The sequence below is a fragment of the Ipomoea nil genome, unplaced genomic scaffold, assembly GCF_001879475.1.
Source record: "Ipomoea nil cultivar Tokyo-kokei standard unplaced genomic scaffold, Asagao_1.1 scaffold1720, whole genome shotgun sequence".
Taxonomy (NCBI): Eukaryota; Viridiplantae; Streptophyta; class Magnoliopsida; order Solanales; family Convolvulaceae; genus Ipomoea; species Ipomoea nil.
In genome coordinates, this window is record NW_017618148.1 from 674887 (window position 1) to 699604 (window position 24718).

At 35.8% G+C, this 24718-nt stretch overlaps 4 protein-coding genes and 1 pseudogene across 4 annotated transcripts; all 5 read right to left on the minus strand.

Moving 5' to 3' along the window:
- Nucleotides 1-546, minus strand: part of LOC109191731 — a 2295-nt pseudogene extending 1749 nt beyond the window's left edge.
- A 6099-nt stretch (nucleotides 547-6645) lies between these two features.
- Nucleotides 6646-8306, minus strand: LOC109191732 (exopolygalacturonase clone GBGA483-like). The gene is made up of 3 exons (XM_019342385.1): nucleotides 8097-8306; nucleotides 7683-8002; nucleotides 6646-7609 (listed from the first exon to the last, which is right to left on the minus strand). The coding sequence occupies exon 3, from the start codon at nucleotides 7604-7606 to the stop codon at nucleotides 6848-6850; it is 759 nt and encodes a 252-aa protein (XP_019197930.1). The 5' UTR covers nucleotides 7607-7609; nucleotides 7683-8002; nucleotides 8097-8306; the 3' UTR covers nucleotides 6646-6847.
- On the minus strand, nucleotides 7679-8228 carry LOC109191753 (exopolygalacturonase clone GBGA483-like). Its single transcript, XM_019342405.1, has 2 exons — nucleotides 8097-8228; nucleotides 7679-8002 (listed from the first exon to the last, which is right to left on the minus strand). The coding sequence occupies exons 1-2, from the start codon at nucleotides 8226-8228 to the stop codon at nucleotides 7679-7681; spliced, it is 456 nt and encodes a 151-aa protein (XP_019197950.1).
- A 7989-nt stretch (nucleotides 8307-16295) lies between the features above and the next one.
- On the minus strand, nucleotides 16296-17187 carry LOC109191819 (exopolygalacturonase clone GBGA483-like). The gene has a single exon (XM_019342499.1). The coding sequence runs from the start codon at nucleotides 17185-17187 to the stop codon at nucleotides 16498-16500; it is 690 nt and encodes a 229-aa protein (XP_019198044.1). The 3' UTR covers nucleotides 16296-16497.
- Nucleotides 17188-23063: 5876 nt separating this feature from the next.
- LOC109191818 (exopolygalacturonase-like) lies at nucleotides 23064-24718 on the minus strand. The gene is made up of 3 exons (XM_019342498.1): nucleotides 24518-24718; nucleotides 24101-24421; nucleotides 23064-24027 (listed from the first exon to the last, which is right to left on the minus strand). The coding sequence occupies exons 1-3, from the start codon at nucleotides 24647-24649 to the stop codon at nucleotides 23266-23268; spliced, it is 1215 nt and encodes a 404-aa protein (XP_019198043.1). The 5' UTR covers nucleotides 24650-24718; the 3' UTR covers nucleotides 23064-23265.

A 24718-nucleotide genomic window follows, 5' to 3' on the forward strand; every position in this document is an offset into this window, starting at 1 on the left:
CGCCGCGCACGGATTTTGATTTTATTCAACGTCAGGTTCTTGCATTGTATCACATTCATGTGGAAAAACTTGCTGTCCACAGACTTTATTCCTTTCACCACCGCGTTCGTCAACGTACCCAAGTTCATGTTCTATTTCAAAATAATAAGTAAAAGCAAAGAAAATAATAATAAAATCATATCCAACATGAGATCGAGTACTTACAATGGGGAGGTTTTTACAAAGGGGATTATTCATATTCTCCTTACACTTGTTTATCTTCCAGGCGGCGGAACCTTGGCCGTTATAAGTACCGCCGGAGAGCGTAAAGTCTTTAATCATGCTGAACAAAATCCATCCATCTTTTGTTTTGAACTGACTTGAGATCGTTGGCGCGATCAATTTGGCACCTTCCGCATCAAATGTTACGGCACTCTTACAAGGACCTAGAAACCCAATCTGACCCAACCTATACTTGCCTTCCGGAACCTTGAGCGTGCTCGGCTCTGTCGCTTTGCATACCTCATCCCAAGCTTTCTTAAAAGCCTACTCAAATAAACCACAAAATACAATCAAACTATATATTTATGTACAGAGAGAGAGAGAGAAAGAGACAATACTATTTGCATGTATGTTTGTACGCAGTATCATCGCCATCGTCATCACCTTTTGCACCATGTTTTAACGTTAACTTCAACGCCCTGTATTGTTGCTACAAGATATGTCACATAGAAAAAAATCAATGCAGCTTGAATCGCATTGGAACCATCTCTTTTTTTTTTTTTTTGTGTATTTATTTTATTTTATTTTATTTTCCTTTATACTGGTTGAGATACAGATGGATTGTTGATGGGAAATTGAAATGATCGGGAGTGTGTATTTATAAGGTGAGAACAGAAGTTTGCTGCCACGAATATGAACATAATTCTAGGAAAATTTTGGGGTGTGTTTACAAGTGTTTGGTTCAACCGGATTCTTAATTAATTTGTACATAATTCTAGGAAAATTTTGTTGGGTGTGTTACAAGTGTTTGGTTCAACCGGATTATTAATTAATTTGTCTCATTACTAATTTTTAATCCTCAAAGCCTAATTGTGTGGAACTGACCATTGACGTAAATATTATGACAGACTTATTCTATGAATTTTTTATTATTTTTTTTAAACTTGAGTAACATATGCATACAGGGTAGATCCCAAAAAAAAAAAAAAAAAAATCAATGAGGGTAAATATTAAAACGAAAATAAAAAGTTTCAAATTTGGTATAAATTATTGGATTAGATAACATATTGGATTTTAATTTGTTTCTATTTTTTATCTTTAGTTATCGGCCAGACTGTGAAAATATGAGAGGAGTGTAAACGAGCTGAGCCGAGCTCGAGCTCGATTGAGCTAGAAAATTGATGCTCAAGCTCGGCTCGGTTATGAAACAAGTCGACTCGAGTTTGGTTTGAGCTCGATATATATATATATATATATATATATATATATATATATATATATATATATATATATATATATATATATATATTATATATATATATATATATATATAATTATAGTGGTTGCACTCATGTGCGAATAGGTGCCCAGTAGAGAAATGCGAATGAATATCATCCTTCCACGTGTCCAGATTAACAAATCTGATGTAATTTAAAAAAAACGACGCGGTGACATTTTGTTAATAGTTCGAACTTTGATTGTCACGCCCCACTTCTAGGACATGACCCGGCCGTACCGTTACATGTAAACTTGTAACAATATGAAGCCTAACCGCACGAATCTCTCGAAACCTTCATAACAACACTTTAAATACATAACAATTCCACAACCCAAAATGACGAAATATAATCGACTAGTACTTCCCAAAAGCTCATTAAATCCATACATAAATTTTTACAATCATGAGTAGTATGTCCAAAATACACCACAAGCACAACGAGTTACAAAAAATACAAGGGTAAAGGGAATATCCAAAAGAAACAAAAATTCGTGATAAGCTCCAACACTAGGACTAAGTCTCCTACTTTCAAAAGTCACCTTTGAGACCCCACCACTTTGTGCTCATGCTATTCACATATCCTTACTACTCTAAAACATGAGAAAATAAAATACAAATAATGAGCTAATGCCCAGTAAGTGATACTCCTCTCAACCCCGGATCAAGTAACCCCAAAATAATACAAAAAAGCTTTAGAGTAATAACTCGATGCAAAACTCGATCTTTAAACTATATTGAAGTCATAATATACTTTCATCATACTATACACAAGTTCACAAAACAAGAAACTTTAGCTACATGGGCCTCAACAATATTTCATAATACAATACTTTCAAAAGCATAAACCATACCTTAACATATGACTCATTGGCAACCTACTACCACCATTATATTCTGTGGCACATGCCATTATCGGTATAATGGTCCAAAAAAACTCGACGATTCGGAATGAGTCAGGCTCGACGATTCAGAATGAGCCGGATGGAACGTTCCAAACAAATAATTCAAAAGACTCGACGATTCGGAATGAGTCAAGCTCGACGATTTAGGAATGAGCAATTGGAAACGTTCCAAACCGAACAAAACAAACAACAAAAGGTAGGTTGCCCTCATGAGTTTGACCGAACATTCAAAACAGTTCTTATAAACAAATAGCCCGATGTAGCAAAAATCATTTTCCTTAAAAAACCACATAACAAGTACATAGTCTGTTGTACCAAGTTTTTCAAGTCACATATTTTCTTAAGATACATAATATTTCCAATTATTGATAATAAATTTATCAAACTAAGAAATATGCAAGGTATAAACCCTTCCCAAAATGATAATTTTCTTAGTACATAACTCGATCATTAAAAATCGTATAATAGTTTATTACACTAAAATAGTTTCAAAAGAGTTGAACTAGCTTATTGGAAAGAACTTAAGTTATTAAACATGAGGTCAATGGTTCAAGTCCTACTTTAAATAAATAATCCATTTTTTAAGCATAATATATATAAAACAAACACATAGAATATGCTAACAGGTAGAATCGAACCCATAACCATCCGCCTGCACAACAACACTCTAGCCAATATAATCCACCATCAATACACATGGTGACAAATTACATCCAGAATACGTCTTATTCTAGTCTAAAAACACAGTCCGGGCTGACCCAAAAACAAATTCAATCCCGAATACAACTTAACAATTTCAATCCAGGCTTCAGAATATATAGCTCAGTATTTTCAGACCCAAAAACAAATCATAGCCCAAAATATTTTAAACTCATACTAACCCTAAAATGGGTATTCAAAATAGTAGAGATTTCAAAATAGGTTATACATGGGTTTCGCAAAATAAGGAGAGAAGAGTTAACCACTTACCTAAAACATCCAAATCTTAGCTATTTAGCTCGCCCAAATTCTCCTTGTAAAAAATCCCTAATATTTTTAAACATCAATCTCAAGGGCTCAAATGATAAACCCAACTCAAAGAGTGAAATATGGAGGTCAAACTCACCTAGAATACTCTAATAGCTTTGAGATCTAAGCTTGAAGAAGATGGAGATCAAAGCTTCAAGGTTTTTCCCTTCCTCTATCTCTCTAGGCAATATTCTCTTTTTCTTCTTTCAAATGAGATGGTCTTCCAAGATAAAAGGGATTCCTTAAGCTTTAAGGATAAAGAGGGGTAACTTAGTAAATTCATCCAATATCAATTTTAATAACCTTTGACTTGTTGACCTATTTTAATAACATAGGTATATTTTATTTCTAAGATAGTGGGTATTACATTGATGCAAGTAAAATGTGTTATAAATGCAAGTAGTTGGTGCATCTTTGCAAGTAAAATCACTTACAAGCAGAGACGGAGCCAGGACGGAAGAGTGCCCGCGGGCCAACTACGATTGAAGTACTAAATCAAATACATTGATATCTCGTTAACATATCTTAAAATAATCATTACATTACAAATTCGATAAAGTTTAGAATAAATCATTTATAATTAAATCTATATTAAATTATTTTGCAATATGCTTTGTACGGTTGAAAGAATAAAAACATGCATGTTTTAAAAGACTATTGATTATTTCTTGAAAAACCCTCTTCACAACATAACATAATAGCAATTGTTTTCTCAAAAATCAGTTATATTTAAGTGACTGACACTTACACCAAATATGGCATTTAGCGGCGGTTACAAACCGTCACTACTGTGTTTCTCGTCGGTTATTCAACCATGACTAAATAGTGTGTCGGGAAGGATTTAGCGGCAGTTTTCTACAACTGCGGGAATTAACGGGAAACTTATTTCACGGCGGTTTTAAAACCGCCGCTAATATTTCTTTATTATTTACTTTAAATTTTAGCGACAATTTTAAAACATACCCTCGGAGTATGTCCGAATAAAATTTCTCAGTTCTAGGACTTGGCTGCTCTGCAGAGAGCGACCAGATTCCTTCCTGCTCCAACATTATCGTCATCTCTATTTTAAGGGAGCGTGTGGAGTGGACAATTCCACATTTTATCACAAAAGTATTTTAATTTATAGATCTTAGAGTAATTTCTTAAGGCCATTACAGGACCTGACGAGATTGTATTTAAGACATAAGGTTGAGAGAAATTGTATTTAAGACATTTCTAAAGAAGATAGCAACTCACAGGAGTTTCAAATGTACCTTAAAGTATAGTATATATAGTCCATGCTTTTTAATACTATTAGGATATCCATAACAAATTAAAACAACATTGTATCATAGTATACCAAATCTAACCCTAATATATTTCGAATATTCGGGTGGGTCAGATATGAAAATATACAACCCCACCCGAAATTCCTTATCCGGCATCGTTTAGGGTTGTTGTTCGGGTAGTGATCTTCGGATGCGGGTTGGGTCGGGGAGCTTGGTTTCAAAATTCGGACTGGACGGATTTTTCAGGTCGATCGAGTTATGCACAACTCTAGATATATTTGAGACGTGTTTAGAGCAAATCGACTCGAAGATGCAGGTCAAAACAACCCGGAATAGTTCAACCCCGTAGTTCCCCAAAGGGCCCAAGGCTCCGTTGTCGAACTTAGCCCCCCAAAGCTGACCACAAGATCACGAGTACAAATTAAATTTGACAATAAAAATTAGACTATTAGCAAAAAAAAAAACTAAAAAATAAAAAATAAAAAGCAAAGACACATCTTCTTTGTCGTCGAAAAATGCATTGCCTAAAATAGGATTTTACATGAAAAAATCATCAAAAAAAAAAAAAAAAGAAGTTTGTTTCTAAAGATAAATTATAGGAAAAATAATAAACCATAGGATTTTGATTTGTCTTATATATAATATTGGATTCATGCTAGCTTGTCTTTTGGATTTTTCTTTTACTTTGACTTAATTGCGCCTCTGATCTTGTGTATTAAAAAATCAAAAGCAAAAAAAAAAAAAAATGTTTGTAATGAACACATTATTTTTAATTGTCAATAATGAAGCTGCTTAAGAACGTAAACCTGCCCAGTACACACTAATAGCCTAAACTTACAATATAACCTGTAATCTCATCTGTCAAATCACATGCATTTCAACTTATTGCAATTCAACCAGCCAACCTAAACATGCATGCATGGGTAGAAATATCCCAACCATTACACTTATTCTCTACAAATTTCTTTCCAACTCTACAAGAATTCAAGAGGTAGAAGCCAACATAAACTTAGGACTGTGATGAATCCACAGTTTTGAGATCATTATTCCTCAAAATCCCCTTCACTTCCTTCTAGTTACTCTGATCTTTAAGTTCATCTTCAAGTTTCTCTTCAGCAATTCTCTGAAATTTAGTTAGATACAAGAATATATTAATTAAAGATTAAAGATGGGAATGAAATAAGAATTAAAATAGCATACAAAAGTAAGGTATTTGTTTGGCAGAGTTGACAAGCCCAGAATAACAATGCCACAACTCAATCAACTGTAGAGTGAGTATATCTCTGAAACTAGAAGGGATTGCTTCCAATTCATAACATTCATTAAGAATTAGGCGCTCAAGGACAGGGAAATCATTATCACCAGTGGCTTCGCAGCGCCTCAAATTTGATCCGTAAATAAGCAATGATTTTAACTGACCAAAACTACCTTCGGAATCCTCAAACACTTGCTCTGTACATTGGAATGGGCGCAACCATTGAAGTGTCTGTATGTATTGATGAACCACAGTTGGAGTACCCAACACAAATGTTGGGTATTCCAAAGGATTAGGGTCGTCGTCTGCACTATTTATGTTGGGTATTCCAAAGGATTAGGGTCGTCGTCTGCACTATTTTCTAAAACCACGGTAAATTTCAATCCTTTAACACTGGTAAACTGTTAAGAGACATGGATGGGCACAGAGCTAGGTATCTCAAAAGAATTAGATCCGTAACATATGAAGGTACATTAATGAAGTTGAGAGAACCTAAATGTACTACTCTCAATCTCTTGAAATGAGAGGTTGCAGGAAGTTGATAAACTTTTGGAGTCATATGATCATCATCATCATGAAAGCAAAAGAGGGAACCAAACCTGTTGATGGCAGTGTGCACATCAAGATTAGGATTCATTGATTCTAAACATAACCAACGTTGAGTCGTCCTTACAGATGGACGTGGTGAACACTTCCATAATAATCTAGATATTGCTTGCCACTTAATAATGATTGAAATATAAAGTAGGAAAGAATTGAAATTGAAAAAAAATGTATGGTACTATTGATAAATAGTAGCATAACAAATTTCACCTTATCAGTTGTGGGTTATCTGATCTGGTGCATCCATATCTATACATAAGTCCACACTGACAGATCTAAGTTGTTTATTTACAAATTAAATAAAGTCTAATACTTCTTCTTGGAGACGTGCTTACGCAGAAGCTTTAGCGTCATCACAAATTGGAGGGACGTTTTTGCCAGAGAGTGTTGGCTTCACGTTGCAACATTCCGATATGGCGCTGCCATTGGTTCCATGGTATTCCAAGTTCACCCCGGACATCTCTACTTTTTCACACGGTACTCCAGGGCTGCATAGTAACTTCACTGCCACCTTCGTCGCCGACGTCCCCTTTATTTCCTTGAAGCTAACGTCACTGATCTTTACTTTCGACGGGACGCCAGCCTTGCATTGATTCCAGGGGCAGTATTGTTGATCGATCAAAATTGGGGTGCTCACGTTGTCCATCCTCACATCTTCGAAGTGCATGCGGGTGGCGACGCCCTCTGGAGATGCCGGCCACGTCTTGATCCTAACTCCGAACATAGTATTGATGAGTTTGCAGTTTTTGATGGACACGTCCTCCACCGGTTGTTCGTTAGGGTATCTTCCTAAACTTCCGATAGCGATTCCGTGGCCGGGGCCGCACTTCACATTTTCGATGGTCACCTTCTTGGCGCCATCCCCGAAGGAGATACAGTCATCGCCGGTCTTAATTTCGGCATCGTCCACCGTAACCCCTTCGGAACGCCCGATGTGGATTCCGTCGGTGTTTGCGCTGTCCGCCGGCGCACGGATTTTGATTTTATTCAACGTCAGGTTCTTGCATTGTATCACATTCATGTGGAAAAACTTGCTGTCCACAGACTTTATTCCTTTCACCACCGCGTTCGTCAACGTACCCAAGTTCATGTTCTATTTCAAAATAATAAGTAAAAGCAAAGAAAATAATAATAAAATCATATCCAAGATGAGATCGAGTACTTACAATGGGGAGGTTTTACAAAGGGGATTATTCATATTCTCCTTACACTTGTTTATCTTCCAGGCGGCGGAACCTTGGCCGTTATAAGTACCGCCGGAGAGCGTAAAGTCTTTAATCATGCTGAACAAAATCCATCCATCTTTTGTTTTGAACTGATTGAGATCAGTTGGCGCGATCAATTTGGCACCTTCCGCATCAAATGTTACGGCACTCTTACAAGGACCTAGAAACCCAATCTGACCCAACCTATACTTGCCTTCCGGAACCTTGAGCGTGCTCGGCTCTGTCGCTTTGCATACCTCATCCCAAGCTTTCTTAAAAGCCTACTCAAATAAACCACAAAATACAATCAAACTATATATTTATGTACAGAGAGAGAGAGAGAAAGAGACAATACTATTGCATGTATGTTTGTACCGCAGTATCATCGCCATCGTCATCACCTTTTGCACCAGATGTTTTAACGTTAACTTCAACGCCCTGTATTGTTGCTACAAGATATGTCACATAGAAAAAAATCAATGCAGCTTGAATCGCATTGGAACCCATCTCTTTTTTTTTTTTTTGTGTATTTATTTTATTTTATTTTCCTTTATACAGCTGGTTGAGATACAGATGATATGGATTGTTGATGGGAAATTGAAATGATCGGGAGTGTGTATTTATAAGGTGAGAAGAGAAGTTTGCTGCCACGAATATGAACATAATTCTAGGAAAATTTTGGGGTGTGTTACAAGTGTTTGGTTCAACCGGATTCTTAATTAATTTGTACATAATTCTAGGAAAATTTTGTTGGGTGTGTTACAAGTGTTTGGTTCAACCGGATTATTAATTAATTTGTCTCATTACTAATTTTTAATCCTCAAAGCCTAATTGTGTGGAACTGACCATTGACGTAAATATTATGACAGACTTATTCTATGAATTTTTTATTATTTCTTTTTAAACTTGAGTAACATATGCATACAGGGTAGATCCCAAAAGAAAAAAAAATAAATCAATGAGGGTAAATATTAAAACGAAAATAAAAAGTTTCAAATTTGGTATAAATTACTGGATTAGATAACATATTGGATTTTAATTTGTTTCTATTTTTATCTTTAGTTATTGGCCGAGACTGTGAGAATATGAGAGGAGTGTAAACGAGCTGAGCCGAGCTCGAGCTCGATCGAGCTAGAAAATTGATGCTCAAGCTCGGCTCGGTTATGAAACAAGTCGACTCGAGTTTGGTTTGAGCTCGATATATATATATATATATATATATATATATATATATATATATATATATATATATATATATATGGTTGCACTCCTGTGCGAATAGGTGCCCAGTAGAGAAATGCGAATGAATATCATCCTTCCACGTGTCCAGATTAACAAATCTGATGTAATTTTAAAAAAACGACGCGGTGACATTTTTGTTAATAGTTCGAACTTTGATTGTCACGCCCCACTTCTAGGACATGACCCGGCCGTACCGTTACATGAAAACTTGTAACAATATGAAGCCTAACCACACGAATCTCTCGAAACCTTCATAACAACACTTAAATACATAACAATTCCACAACCCAAAATGACGAAATATAATCGACTAGTACTTCCCAAAAGCTCATTAAATCCATACATAAATTTTTACAATCATGAGTAGTATGTCCAAAATACACCACAAGCACAACGAGTTATTACAAAAAATACAAGGGGTAAAGGGAATATCCAAAAGAAACAAAAATTCGTGATAAGCTCCAACACTAGGACTAAGTCTCCTACTTTCAAAAGTCACCTTTGAGACCCCACCACTTGTGCTCATGCTATTCACATATCCTTACTACTCTGAAACATGAGAAAATAAAATACAAATAATGAGCTAATGCCCAGTAAGTGATACTCCTCTCAACCCCGGATCAAGTAACCCCAAAATAATACAAAAAGCTTTAGAGTAATAACTCGATGCAAAACTCGATCTTTAAACTATATTGAAGTCATAATATACTTTCATCATATTATACACAAGTTCACAAAACAAGAAACTTTAGCTACATGGGCCTCAACAATATTTCATAATACAATACTTTCAAAAGCATAAACCATACCTTAACATATGACTCATTGGCAACCTACTACCACTATTATATTCTGTGGCACATGCCATTATCGGTATAATGGTCCAAAAAAACTCGACGATTCGGAATGAGTCAGGCTCGACGATTCAGAATGAGCCGGATGGAACGTTCCAACAAATAATTCAAAAGACTCGACGATTCGGAATGAGTCAAGCTCGACGATTAGGAATGAGCAATTGGGAACGTTCCAAACCGAACAAAACAAACAACAAAAGGTAGGTTGCCTCATGAGTTTGACCGAACATTCAAAACAGTTCTTATAAACAAATAGCCCGATGTAGCAAAAATCATTTTCCTTAAAAAACCACATAACAAGTACATAGTCTGTTGTACCAAGTTTTTCAAGTCACATATTTTCTTAAGATACATAATATTTCCAATTATTGATAATAAATTTATCAAACTAAGAAATATGCAAGGTATAAACCCTTCCCAAAATGATAATTTTCTTAGTACATAACTCGATCATTAAAAATCGTATAATAGTTTATTACACTAAAATAGTTTCAAAAGAGTTGAACTAGCTTATTGGAAAGAACTTAAGTTATTAAACATGAGGTCAATGGTTCAAGTCCTACTTTAAATAAATAATCCATTTTTTAAGCATAATATATATAAAACAAACACATAGAATATGCTAACAGGTAGAATCGAACCCATAACCATCCGCCTGCACAACAACACTCTAGCCAATATAATCCACCATCAATACACATGGTGACAAATTACATCCAGAATACGTCTTATTCTAGTCTAAAACACTGTCCGGGCTGACCCAAAAACAAATTCAATCCCGAATACAACTTAACAATTTCAATCCAGGCTTCAGAATATATAGCTCAGTATTTTCAGACCCAAAAACAAATCATAGCCCAAAATATTTTAAACTCATACTAACCCTAAAATGGGTATTCAAAATAGTAGAGATTTCAAAATAGGTTATACATGGGTTTCGCAAAATAAGGAGAGAAGAGTTAACCACTTACCTAAAACATCCAAATCTTAGCTATTTAGCTCGCCCAAATTCTCCTTGTAAAAAATCCCTAATATTTTTAAACATCAATCTCAAGGGCTCAAATGATAAACCCAACTCAAAGAGTGAAATATGGAGGTCAAACTCACCTAGAATACTCTAATAGCTTTGAGATCTAAGCTTGAAGAAGATGGAGATCAAAGCTTCAAGGTTTTTCCCTTCCTCTATCTCTCTAGGCAATATTCTCTTTTTCTTCTTTCAAATGAGATGGTCTTCCAAGATAAAAGGGATTCCTTAAGCTTTAAGGATAAAGAGGGGTAACTTAGTAAATTCATCCAATATCAATTTTAATAACCTTTGACTTGTTGACCTATTTTAATAACATAGGTATATTTTATTTCTAAGATAGTGGGTATTACATTGATGCAAGTAAAATGTGTTATAAATGCAAGTAGTTGGTGCATCTTTGCAAGTAAAATCACTTACAAGCAGAGACGGAGCCAGGACGGAAGAGTGCCCGCGGGGCCAACTACGATTGAAGTACTAAATCAAATACATTGATATCTCGTTAACATATCTTAAAATAATCATTACATTACAAATTCGATAAAGTTTAGAATAAATCATTTATAATTAAATCTATATTAAATTATTTTGCAATATGCTTTGTACGGTTGAAAGAATAAAAACATGCATGTTTTAAAAGACTATTGATTATTTCTTGAAAAACCCTCTTCACAACATAACATAATAGCAATTGTTTTCTCAAAAATCAGTTATATTTAAGTGACTGACACTTACACCAAATATGGCATTTAGCGGCGGTTACAAACCGTCACTACTGTGTTTCTCGTCGGTTATTCAACCATGACTAAATAGTGTGTCGGGAAGGATTTAGCGGCAGTTTTCTACAACTGCGGGAATTAACGGGAAACTTATTTCACGGCGGTTTTAAAACCGCCGCTAATATTTCTTTATTATTTACTTTAAATTTTAGCGACAATTTTAAAACATACCCTCGGAGTATGTCCGAATAAAATTTCTCAGTTCTAGGACTTGGCTGCTCTGCAGAGAGCGACCAGATTCCTTCCTGCTCCAACATTATCGTCATCTCTATTTTAAGGGAGCGTGTGGAGTGGACAATTCCACATTTTATCACAAAAGTATTTTAATTTATAGATCTTAGAGTAATTTCTTAAGGCCATTACAGGACCTGACGAGATTGTATTTAAGACATAAGGTTGAGAGAAATTGTATTTAAGACATTTCTAAAGAAGATAGCAACTCACAGGAGTTTCAAATGTACCTTAAAGTATAGTATATATAGTCCATGCTTTTTAATACTATTAGGATATCCATAACAAATTAAAACAACATTGTATCATAGTATACCAAATCTAACCCTAATATATTTCGAATATTCGGGTGGGTCAGATATGAAAATATACAACCCCACCCGAAATTCCTTATCCGGCATCGTTTAGGGTTGTTGTTCGGGTAGTGATCTTCGGATGCGGGTTGGGTCGGGGAGCTTGGTTTCAAAATTCGGACTGGACGGATTTTTCAGGTCGATCGAGTTATGCACAACTCTAGATATATTTGAGACGTGTTTAGAGCAAATCGACTCGAAGATGCAGGTCAAAACAACCCGGAATAGTTCAACCCCGTAGTTCCCCAAAGGGCCCAAGGCTCCGTTGTCGAACTTAGCCCCCAAAGCTGACCACAAGATCACGAGTACAAATTAAATTTGACAATAAAAATTAGACTATTAGCAAAAAAAAAAACTAAAAAATAAAAAATAAAAAGCAAAGACACATCTTCTTTGTCGTCGAAAAATGGCATTGCCTAAAATAGGATTTTACATGAAAAAATCATCAAAAAAAAAAAAAAAAAAGAAGTTTGTTTCTAAAGATAAATTATAGGAAAAATAATAAACCATAGGATTTTGATTTGTCTTATATATAATATTGGATTCATGCTAGCTTGTCTTTTGGATTTTTCTTTTACTTTGACTTAATTGCGCCTCTGATCTTGTGTATTAAAAAATCAAAAGCAAAAAAAAAAAAAATGTTTGTAATGAACACATTATTTTTAATTGTCAATAATGAAGCTGCTTAAGAACGTAAACCTGCCCAGTACACACTAATAGCCTAAACTTACAATATAACCTGTAATCTCATCTGTCAAATCACATGCATTTCAACTTATTGCAATTCAACCAGCCAACCTAAACATGCATGCATGGGTAGAAATATCCCAACCATTACACTTATTCTCTACAAATTTCTTTCCAACTCTACAAGAATTCAAGAGGTAGAAGCCAACATAAACTTAGGACTGTGATGAATCCACAGTTTTGAGATCATTATTCCTCAAAATCCCCTTCACTTCCTTCTAGTTACTCTGATCTTTAAGTTCATCTTCAAGTTTCTCTTCAGCAATTCTCTGAAATTTAGTTAGATACAAGAATATATTAATTAAAGATTAAAGATGGGAATGAAATAAGAATTAAAATAGCATACAAAAGTAAGGTATTTGTTTGGCAGAGTTGATAAGCCCAGAATAACAATGCCACAACTCAATCAACTGTAGAGTGAGTATATCTCTGAAACTAGAAGGGATTGCTTCCAATTCATAACATTCATTAAGAATTAGGCGCTCAAGGACAGGGAAATCATTATCACCAGTGGCTTCGCAGCGCCTCAAATTTGATCCGTAAATAAGCAATGATTTTAACTGACCAAAACTACCTTCGGAATCCTCAAACACTTGCTCTGTACATTGGAATGGGCGCAACCATTGAAGTGTCTGTATGTATTGATGAACCACAGTTGGAGTACCCAACACAAATGTTGGGTATTCCAAAGGATTAGGGTCGTCGTCTGCACTATTTATGTTGGGTATTCCAAAGGATTAGGGTCGTCGTCTGCACTATTTTCTAAAACCACGGTAAATTTCAATCCTTTAACACTGGTAAACTGTTAAGAGACATGGATGGACACAGAGCTAGGTATCTCAAAAGAATTAGATCCGTAACATATGAAGGTACATTAATGAAGTTGAGAGAACCTAAATGTACTACTCTCAATCTCTTGAAATGAGAGGTTGCAGGAAGTTGATAAACTTTTGGAGTCATATGATCATCATCATCATGAAAGCAAAAGAGGGAACCAAACCTGTTGATGGCAGTGTGCACATCAAGATTAGGATTCATTGATTCTAAACATTGTAAGATTTTCCCTTATAATATATATTGATATTATATATTAGGGCCTTAATTAAGTGGTGCAAGTTGACTAGGCTTATTAAGTGGTCTGGTTGGACTTAATAACTAGTAGTTGTTAGTCAACCAAACTCTGTGCCTAATATAACCTGGATTGATGGGATACAGGATTATGGATTAGACAGCACATTCAGTTACGGTACTCAGACCGCTCAGTAGACACAAATACACCATCTAGGGTTCTGAGTCAGGTCTGAGGCAAAACATGGCTGACGGTCTACCGTTAAGAGGCAACACAACAGGAACATCAACTATGGCTGGAGATCAACATGGCTACGCTTCCGCTATCATACGAGGTTAGGTTTCTCGTATACTATGGTTTATTATAGTTAGACTATTGTGTATCTAACATTTGGTTTCAGAGCCTTTTTATAATCTCTGCCTGGTTGATTGTTTTGCCTAAAACAATATTAAGTTAAGTTTCATATACATCAAGCCTTAGTATATGTTTCATGTATTAATTTATTTTGAAATATACATACAAAATATATCTATTTAGTGATGATATAATTAAGCAATTTAGTGTGTATGTTTCAAAAGAATTATATTTTGGATTGCCAAAAAAAATAAAAAATAAAAACAATAATTTTTGGCATTAAGCACAATTTTAATTCCTTTTGGTTTTTGGAATTATTTGTTGTGATTTTTCTGGACTAGTGGAACCATCTGGAATTTAAACCCACATCAAGCATAATGTTTTCTTTGGATGGCTGAAATTAAATTTCAGCATTAAGAATCTGCCAAAAGAAAATTTCTCTACTGCTTGATTTTATCGGAGCATCACCAGTGACAACCGGCATTAGGACTCCGGGCATCGGGTTCGTATTCGCCGGTGCTTTGGACTCCGACTGTCGTCGACTCACAGGCGGCCCCAGATGATGGCGGAAAAACGACGGAAGTCTTAAAAAAAAAAATAGTTTTTTTTTTTTCGTCGTTCTTTCCTTTCGGTTTCCGTCAATGGTGTGGGTTTCCGGTGACCTCAGTAGACCAACGGTGATGAACGCACGACGCGAAGGAACGTCGAGCGCTGCAGATCGTCGCCTGGCAGGTTGTTCGCGTCGCGGCTGAGGGCGGTGGTTGTTGGCGTTGCGCAGAGAAAGATACGGCGGCGGTGGGCTGGGGGTTCCCGGCTTGTCGCTGCTGTCTCCCTCCTTCATGCGGCGTTAGCTCCGGCCATCGTTGTTTCTCCTTCAGGCTCCGGTCGCTGCTCCTTAAGCTTTGAGTAGTGCTGGTTCGCAAGCTGTTGGCTGATGGAAGAAGATGATGATGATGATGGATTTAGTTTTTGGGCCGGGTCTGGCCCATTCGTCCAGACCTAATCCATAAAACAAAAAAAAAAAAAAAATCCTGGGCCTATTTAGTATTTTGGGCTTCTTCAACTTTCACCATCATATTTAGACTTCTTTTAGCTTAATTGTTCAATTTAATTTTTCATTAATTTATTATTAAATTATCATTCAATTTTTGAGCAAATATTAAGTATTGAATTTGCTATGTGAATTTTAATTTAATATTGAGATTATATTAAATTGCTTTAAGTATTGCAATTTATTTAAGATATATGGGTTAATAATATATTAATATGCAAATCCAAGCATGCTACGTATATTCATAAATTATTGTTATAATTATACATTCATAAAAGCATACATTAAGGTTGAATTTAGCATATTATTAACTCATAAATTCATTTTTAAATATCATTCAATTTTGGATCCGTAGGTCAATTTTAGGCATTATGACCTACTAAAGTAGCTTGTTTGGTTTCCTCTTAATTTTGAGCACATTTTAATTTCATGTGTCTCTGGGACTTTATAACCTATTTTGAACAAGCTATTTAGGACCTATCTTGGGTCATTAAAGTATGGATCCCATTATTTTGATTGATATTTAAATAATAATTATAGCTCCTTATAACATGTTTATTAAGTTTAAATTATTACTAACTACCATATTTTGGTATTCATCGTTGGTAATAATATTATGTTTTGGGTCTATTTCAGTACTTAGACCATTTTTTATTCATGTTATAATTCACTTGGGTCATTGAGGTTTATGTGCCTAATTTGAGTGATTAAGTGCTATAATTATTGTTTTAGCCTGTTTAGAGACATTAAGGATTTAATTGTTATTTTGGCCATTAAGAACTATTACTAACCAACGTTGAGTCGTCCTTACAGATGGACGTGGTGAACACTTCCATAATAATCTAGATATTGCTTGCCACTTAATAATGATTGAAATATAAAGTAGGAAAGAATTGAAATTGAAAAAAAATGTATGGTACTATTGATAAATAGTAGCATAACAAATTTCACCTTATCAGTTGTGGGTTATCTGATCTGGTGCATCCATATCTATACATAAGTCCACACTGACAGATCTAAGTTGTTTATTTACAAATTAAATAAAGTCTAATACTTCTTCTTGGAGACGTGCTTACGCAGAAGCTTTAGCGTCATCACAAATTGGAGGGACGTTTTTGCCAGAGAGTGTTGGCTTCACGTTGCAACATTCCGATATGGCACTGCCATTGGTTCCATGGTATTCCAAGTTCACCCCGGACATCTCTACTTTTTCACACGGTACTCCAGGGCTGCATAGTAACTTCACTGCCACCTTCGTCGCCGACGTCCCCTTTATTTCCTTGAAGCTAACGTCACTGATCTTTACTTTCGACGGGACGCCAGCCTTGCATTGATTCCAGGGGCAGTATTGTTGATCGATCAAAATTGGGGTGCTCACGTTGTCCATCCTCACATCTTCGAAGTGCATGCGGGTGGCGACGCCCTCTGGAGATGCCGGCCACGTCTTGATCCTAACTCCGAACATAGTATTGATGAGTTTGCAGTTTTTGATGGACACGTCCTCCACCGGTTGTTCGTTAGGGTATCTTCCTAAACTTCCGATAGCGATTCCGTGGCCGGGGCCGCACTTCACATTTTCGATGGTCACCTTCTTGGCGCCATCCCCGAAGGAGATACAGTCATCGCCGGTCTTAATTTCGGCATCGTCCACCGTAACCCCTTCGGAACGCCCGATGTGGATTCCGTCGGTGTTTGCGCTGTCCGCCGGCGCACGGATTTTGATTTTATTCAACGTCAGGTTCTTGCATTGTATCACATTCATGGATTGTTGATGGGAAATTGAAATGATCGGGAGTGTGTATTTATAAGGTGAGAAGAGAAGTTTGCTGCCACGAATATGAACATAATTCTAGGAAAATTTTGGGGTGTGTTACAAGTGTTTGGTTCAACCGGATTCTTAATTAATTTGTACATAATTCTAGGAAAATTTTGTTGGGTGTGTTACAAGTGTTTGGTTCAACCGGATTCTTAATTAATTTGTCTCATTACTAATTTTTAATCCTCAAAGCCTAATTGTGTGGAACTGACCATTGACGTAAATATTATGACAGACTTATTCTATGAATTTTTTATTATTTCTTTTTAAACTTGAGTAACATATGCATACAGGGTAGATCCCAAAAGAAAAAAAAATAAATCAATGAGGGTAAATATTAAAACGAAAATAAAAAGTTTCAAATTTGGTATAAATTACTGGATTAGATAACATATTGGATTTTAATTTGTTTCTATTTTTATCTTTAGTTATTGGCCGAGACTGTGAAAATATGAGAGGAGTGTAAACGAGCTGAGCCGAGCTCGAGCTCGATCGAGCTAGAAAATTGATGCTCAAGCTCGGCTCGGTTATGAAACAAGTCGACTCGAGTTTGGTTTGAGCTCGATATATATATATATATATATATATATATATATATATATATATATATATATATATATATATATATATATATATATATATATATATATATATATATATATATATATATATATATATATATATATATATATATATATATATATATATATATATATAGGGTTGCACTCCTGTGTGAATAGGTGCCCAGTAGAGAAATGCGAATGAATATCATCCTTCCACGTGTCCAGATTAACAAATCTGATGTAATTTTAAAAAAACGACGCGGTGACATTTTTGTTAATAGTTCGAACTTTGATTGTCACGCCCCACTTCTAGGACATGACCCGGCCGTACCGTTACATGAAAACTTGTAACAATATGAAGCCTAACCGCACGAATCTCTCGAAACCTTCATAACAACACTTAAATACATAACAATTCCACAACCCAAAATGACGAAATATAATCGACTAGTACTTCCCAAAAGCTCATTAAATCCATACATAAATTTTTACAATCATGAGTAGTATGTCCAAAATACACCACAAGCACAACGAGTTATTACAAAAAATACAAGGGGTAAAGGGAATATCCAAAAGAAACAAAAATTCGTGATAAGCTCCAACACTAGGACTAAGTCTCCTACTTTCAAAAGTCACCTTTGAGACCCCACCACTTGTGCTCATGCTATTCACATATCCTTACTACTCTGAAACATGAGAAAATAAAATACAAATAATGAGCTAATGCCCAGTAAGTGATACTCCTCTCAACCCCGGATCAAGTAACCCCAAAATAATACAAAAAGCTTTAGAGTAATAACTCGATGCAAAACTCGATCTTTAAACTATATTGAAGTCATAATATACTTTCATCATATTATACACAAGTTCACAAAACAAGAAACTGTAGCTACATGGGCCTCAACAATATTTCATAATACAATACTTTCAAAAGCATAAACCATACCTTAACATATGACTCATTGGCAACCTACTACCACCATTATATTCTGTGGCACATGCCATTATCGGTATAATGGTCCAAAAAAACTCGACGATTCGGAATGAGTCAGGCTCGACGATTCAGAATGAGCCGGATGGAACGTTCCAACAAATAATTCAAAAGACTCGACGATTCGGAATGAGTCAAGCTCGACGATTAGGAATGAGCAATTGGGAACGTTCCAAACCGAACAAAACAAACAACAAAAGGTAGGTTGCCTCATGAGTTTGACCGAACATTCAAAACAGTTCTTATAAACAAATAGCCCGATGTAGCAAAAATCATTTTCCTTAAAAAACCACATAACAAGTACATAGTCTGTTGTACCAAGTTTTTCAAGTCACATATTTTCTTAAGATACATAATATTTCCAATTATTGATAATAAATTTATCAAACTAAGAAATATGCAAGGTATAAACCCTTCCCAAAATGATAATTTTCTTAGTACATAACTCGATCATTAAAAATCGTATAATAGTTTATTACACTAAAATAGTTTCAAAAGAGTTGAACTAGCTTATTGGAAAGAACTTAAGTTATTAAATTAAACATGAGGTCAATGGTTCAAGTCCTACTTTAAATAAATAATCTATTTTTTAAGCATAATATATATAAAACAAACACATAGAATATGCTAACAGGTAGAATCGAACCCATAACCATTCGCCTGCTCAACAACACTCTAGCCAATATAATCCACCATCAATACACATGGTGACAAATTACATCCAGAATACGTCTTATTCTAGTCTAAAACACAGTCCGGGCTGACCCAAAAACAAATTCAATCCCGAATACAACTTAACAATTTCAATCCAGGCTTCAGAATATATAGCTCAGTATTTTCAGACCCAAAAACAAATCATAGCCCAAAATATTTTAATCTCATACTAACCCTAAAATGGGTATTCAAAATAGTAGAGATTTCAAAATAGGTTATACATGGGTTTCGCAAAATAAGGAGAGAAGAGTTAACCACTTACCTAAAACATCCAAATCTTAGCTATTTAGCTCGCCCAAATTCTCCTTGTAAAAAATCCCTAATATTTTTAAACATCAATCTCAAGGGCTCAAATGATAAACCCAACTCAAAGAGTGAAATATGGAGGTCAAACTCACCTAGAATACTCTAATAGCTTTGAGATCTAAGCTTGAAGAAGATGGAGATCAAAGCTTCAAGGTTTTTCCCTTCCTCTATCTCTCTAGGCAATATTCTCTTTTTCTTCTTTCAAATGAGATGGTCTTCCAAGATAAAAGGGATTCCTTAAGCTTTAAGGATAAAGAGGGGTAACTTAGTAAATTCATCCAATATCAATTTTAATAACCTTTGACTTGTTGACCTATTTTAATAACATAGGTATATTTTATTTCTAAGATAGTGGGTATTACATTGATGCAAGTAAAATGTGTTATAAATGCAAGTAGTTGGTGCATCTTTGCAAGTAAAATCACTTACAAGCAGGGACGGAGCCAGGAAGAGTGCCCGCGGGGCCAACTACGATTGAAGTACTAAATCAAATACATTGATATCTCGTTAACATATCTTAAAATAATCATTACATTACAAATTCGATAAAGTTTAGAATAAATCATTTATAATTAAATCTATATTAAATTATTTTGCAATATGCTTTGTACGGTTGAAAGAATAAAAACATGCATGTTTTAAAAGACTATTGATTATTTCTTGAAAAACCCTCTTCACAACATAACATAATAGCAATTGTTTTCTCAAAAATCAGTTATATTTAAGTGACTGACACTTACACCAAATATGGCATTTAGCGGCGGTTACAAACCGTCACTACTGTGTTTCTCGTCGGTTATTCAACCATGACTAAATAGTGTGTCGGGAAGGATTTAGCGGCAGTTTTCTACAACTGCGGGAATTAACGGGAAACTTATTTCACGGCGGTTTTAAAACCGCCGCTAATATTTCTTTATTATTTACTTTAAATTTTAGCGACAATTTTAAAACATACCCTCGGAGTATGTCCGAATAAAATTTCTCAGTTCTAGGACTTGGCTGCTCTGCAGAGAGCGACCAGATTCCTTCCTGCTCCAACATTATCGTCATCTCTATTTTAAGGGAGCGTGTGGAGTGGACAATTCCACATTTTATCACAAAAGTATTTTAATTTATAGATCTTAGAGTAATTTCTTAAGGCCATTACAGGACCTGACGAGATTGTATTTAAGACATAAGGTTGAGAGAAATTGTATTTAAGACATTTCTAAAGAAGATAGCAACTCACAGGAGTTTCAAATGTACCTTAAAGTATAGTATATATAGTCCATGCTTTTTAATACTATTAGGATATCCATAACAAATTAAAACAACATTGTATCATAGTATACAAAATCTAACCCTAATATATTTCGAATATTCGGGTGGGTCAGATATGAAAATATACAACCCCACCCGAAATTCCTTATCCGGCATCGTTTAGGGTTGTTGTTCGGGTAGTGATCTTCGGATGCGGGTTGGGTCGGGGAGCTTGGTTTCAAAATTCGGACTGGACGGATTTTTCAGGTCGATCGAGTTATGCACAACTCTAGATATATTTGAGACGTGTTTAGAGCAAATCGACTCGAAGACGCAGGTCAAAACAACCCGGAATAGTTCAACCCCGTAGTTCCCCAAAGGGCCCAAGGCTCCGTTGTCGAACTTAGCCCCCCAAAGCTGACCACAAGATCACGAGTACAAATTAAATTTGACAATAAAAATTAGACTATTAGCAAAAAAAAAAACTAAAAAATAAAAAATAAAAAGCAAAGACACATCTTCTTTGTCGTCGAAAAATGGCATTGCCTAAAATAGGATTTTACATGAAAAAATCATCAAAAAAAAAAAAAAAGAAGTTTGTTTCTAAAGATAAATTATAGGAAAAATAATAAACCATAGGATTTTGATTTGTCTTATATATAATATTGGATTCATGCTAGCTTGTCTTTTGGATTTTTCTTTTACTTTGACTTAATTGCGCCTCTGATCTTGTGTATTACAAATCAAAAGCAAAAAAAAAAAAAAAAATGTCTGTAATGAACACATTATTTTTAATTGTCAATAATGAAGCTGCTTAAGAACGTAAACCTGCCCAGTACACACTAATAGCCTAAACTTACAATATAACCTGTAATCTCATCTGTCAAATCACATGCATTTCAACTTATTGCAATTCAACCAGCCAACCTAAACATGCATGCATGGGTAGAAATATCCCAACCATTACACTTATTCTCTACAAATTTCTTTCCAACTCTACAAGAATTCAAGAGGTAGAAGCCAACATAAACTTAGGACTGTGATGAATCCACAGTTTTGAGATCATTATTCCTCAAAATCCCCTTCACTTCCTTCTAGTTACTCTGATCTTTAAGTTCATCTTCAAGTTTCTCTTCAGCAATTCTCTGAAATTTAGTTAGATACAAGAATATATTAATTAAAGATTAAAGATGGGAATGAAATAAGAATTAAAATAGCATACAAAAGTAAGGTATTTGTTTGGCAGAGTTGACAAGCCCAGAATAACAATGCCACAACTCAATCAACTGTAGAGTGAGTATATCTCTGAAACTAGAAGGGATTGCTTCCAATTCATAACATTCATTAAGAATTAGGCGCTCAAGGACAGGGAAATCATTATCACCAGTGGCTTCGCAGCGCCTCAAATTTGATCCGTAAATAAGCAATGATTTTAACTGACCAAAACTACCTTCGGAATCCTCAAACACTTGCTCTGTACATTGGAATGGGCGCAACCATTGAAGTGTCTGTATGTATTGATGAACCACAGTTGGAGTACCCAACACAAATGTTGGGTATTCCAAAGGATTAGGGTCGTCGTCTGCACTATTTATGTTGGGTATTCCAAAGGATTAGGGTCGTCGTCTGCACTATTTTCTAAAACCACGGTAAATTTCAATCCTTTAACACTGGTAAACTGTTAAGAGACATGGATGGGCACAGAGCTAGGTATCTCAAAAGAATTAGATCCGTAACATATGAAGGTACATTAATGAAGTTGAGAGAACCTAAATGTACTACTCTCAATCTCTTGAAATGAGAGGTTGCAGGAAGTTGATAAACTTTTGGAGTCATATGATCATCATCATCATGAAAGCAAAAGAGGGAACCAAACCTGTTGATGGCAGTGTGCACATCAAGATTAGGATTCATTGATTCTAAACATAACCAACGTTGAGTCGTCCTTACAGATGGACGTGGTGAACACTTCCATAATAATCTAGATATTGCTTGCCACTTAATAATGATTGAAATATAAAGTAGGAAAGAATTGAAATTGAAAAAAAATGTATGGTACTATTGATAAATAGTAGCATAACAAATTTCACCTTATCAGTTGTGGGTTATCTGATCTGGTGCATCCATATCTATACATAAGTCCACACTGACAGATCTAAGTTGTTTATTTACAAATTAAATAAAGTCTAATACTTCTTCTTGGAGACGTGCTTACGCAGAAGCTTTAGCGTCATCACAAATTGGAGGGACGTTTTTGCCAGAGAGTGTTGGCTTCACGTTGCAACATTCCGATATGGCGCTGCCATTGGTTCCATGGTATTCCAAGTTCACCCCGGACATCTCTACTTTTTCACACGGTACTCCAGGGCTGCATAGTAACTTCACTGCCACCTTCGTCGCCGACGTCCCCTTTATTTCCTTGAAGCTAACGTCACTGATCTTTACTTTCGACGGGACGCCAGCCTTGCATTGATTCCAGGGGCAGTATTGTTGATCGATCAAAATTGGGGTGCTCACGTTGTCCATCCTCACATCTTCGAAGTGCATGCGGGTGGCGACGCCCTCTGGAGATGCCGGCCACGTCTTGATCCTAACTCCGAACATAGTATTGATGAGTTTGCAGTTTTTGATGGACACGTCCTCCACCGGTTGTTCGTTAGGGTATCTTCCTAAACTTCCGATAGCGATTCCGTGGCCGGGGCCGCACTTCACATTTTCGATGGTCACCTTCTTGGCGCCATCCCCGAAGGAGATACAGTCATCGCCGGTCTTAATTTCGGCATCGTCCACCGTAACCCCTTCGGAACGCCCGATGTGGATTCCGTCGGTGTTTGCGCTGTCCGCCGGCGCACGGATTTTGATTTTATTCAACGTCAGGTTCTTGCATTGTATCACATTCATGTGGAAAAACTTGCTGTCCACAGACTTTATTCCTTTCACCACCGCGTTCGTCAACGTACCCAAGTTCATGTTCTATTTCAAAATAATAAGTAAAAGCAAAGAAAATAATAATAAAATCATATCCAACATGAGATCGAGTACTTACAATGGGGAGGTTTTTACAAAGGGGATTATTCATATTCTCCTTACACTTGTTTATCTTCCAGGCGGCGGAACCTTGGCCGTTATAAGTACCGCCGGAGAGCGTAAAGTCTTTAATCATGCTGAACAAAATCCATCCATCTTTAGTTTTGAACTGACTGAGATCGGTTGGCGCGATCAATTTGGCACCTTCCGCATCAAATGTTACGGCACTCTTACAAGGACCTAGAAACCCAATCTGACCCAACCTATACTTGCCTTCCGGAACCTTGAGCGTGCTCGGCTCTGTTGCTTTGCATACCTCATCCCAAGCTTTCTTAAAAGCCTACTCAAATAAACCACAAAATACAATCAAACTATATATTTATGTACAGAGAGAGAGAGAGAGAAAGAGACAATACTATTGCATGTATGTTTGTACCGCAGTATCATCGCCATCGTCATCACCTTTTGCACCAGATGTTTTAACGTTAACTTCAACGCCCTGTATTGTTGCTACAAGATATGTCACATAGAAAAAAATCAATGCAGCTTGAATCGCATTGGAACCCATCTCTTTTTTTTTTTTTTTTGTGTATTTATTTTATTTTATTTTATTTTCCTTTATACTGGTTGAGATACA

Bases quoted from the DNA above. Each gene is read 5' to 3' on its own strand.
- LOC109191732 (XM_019342385.1), bottom strand. From the start codon at position 7,606: ATGAACTTGGGTACGTTGACGAACGCGGTGGTGAAAGGAATAAAGTCT.
- LOC109191753 (XM_019342405.1), bottom strand. From the start codon at position 8,228: ATGGGTTCCAATGCGATTCAAGCTGCATTGATTTTTTTCTATGTGACA. The intron at 8,003-8,096 runs GTACAAACATAC...TTATTTGAGTAG, and splicing joins ACGATGGCGATGATACTGCG to GCTTTTAAGAAAGCTTGGGA.
- LOC109191819 (XM_019342499.1), bottom strand. From the start codon at position 17,187: ATGAATGTGATACAATGCAAGAACCTGACGTTGAATAAAATCAAAATC.
- LOC109191818 (XM_019342498.1), bottom strand. From the start codon at position 24,649: ATGGGTTCCAATGCGATTCAAGCTGCATTGATTTTTTTCTATGTGACA. The intron at 24,422-24,517 runs GTACAAACATAC...TTATTTGAGTAG, and splicing joins ACGATGGCGATGATACTGCG to GCTTTTAAGAAAGCTTGGGA. The intron at 24,028-24,100 runs GTAAGTACTCGA...ATTTTGAAATAG, and splicing joins TTTGTAAAAACCTCCCCATT to AACATGAACTTGGGTACGTT.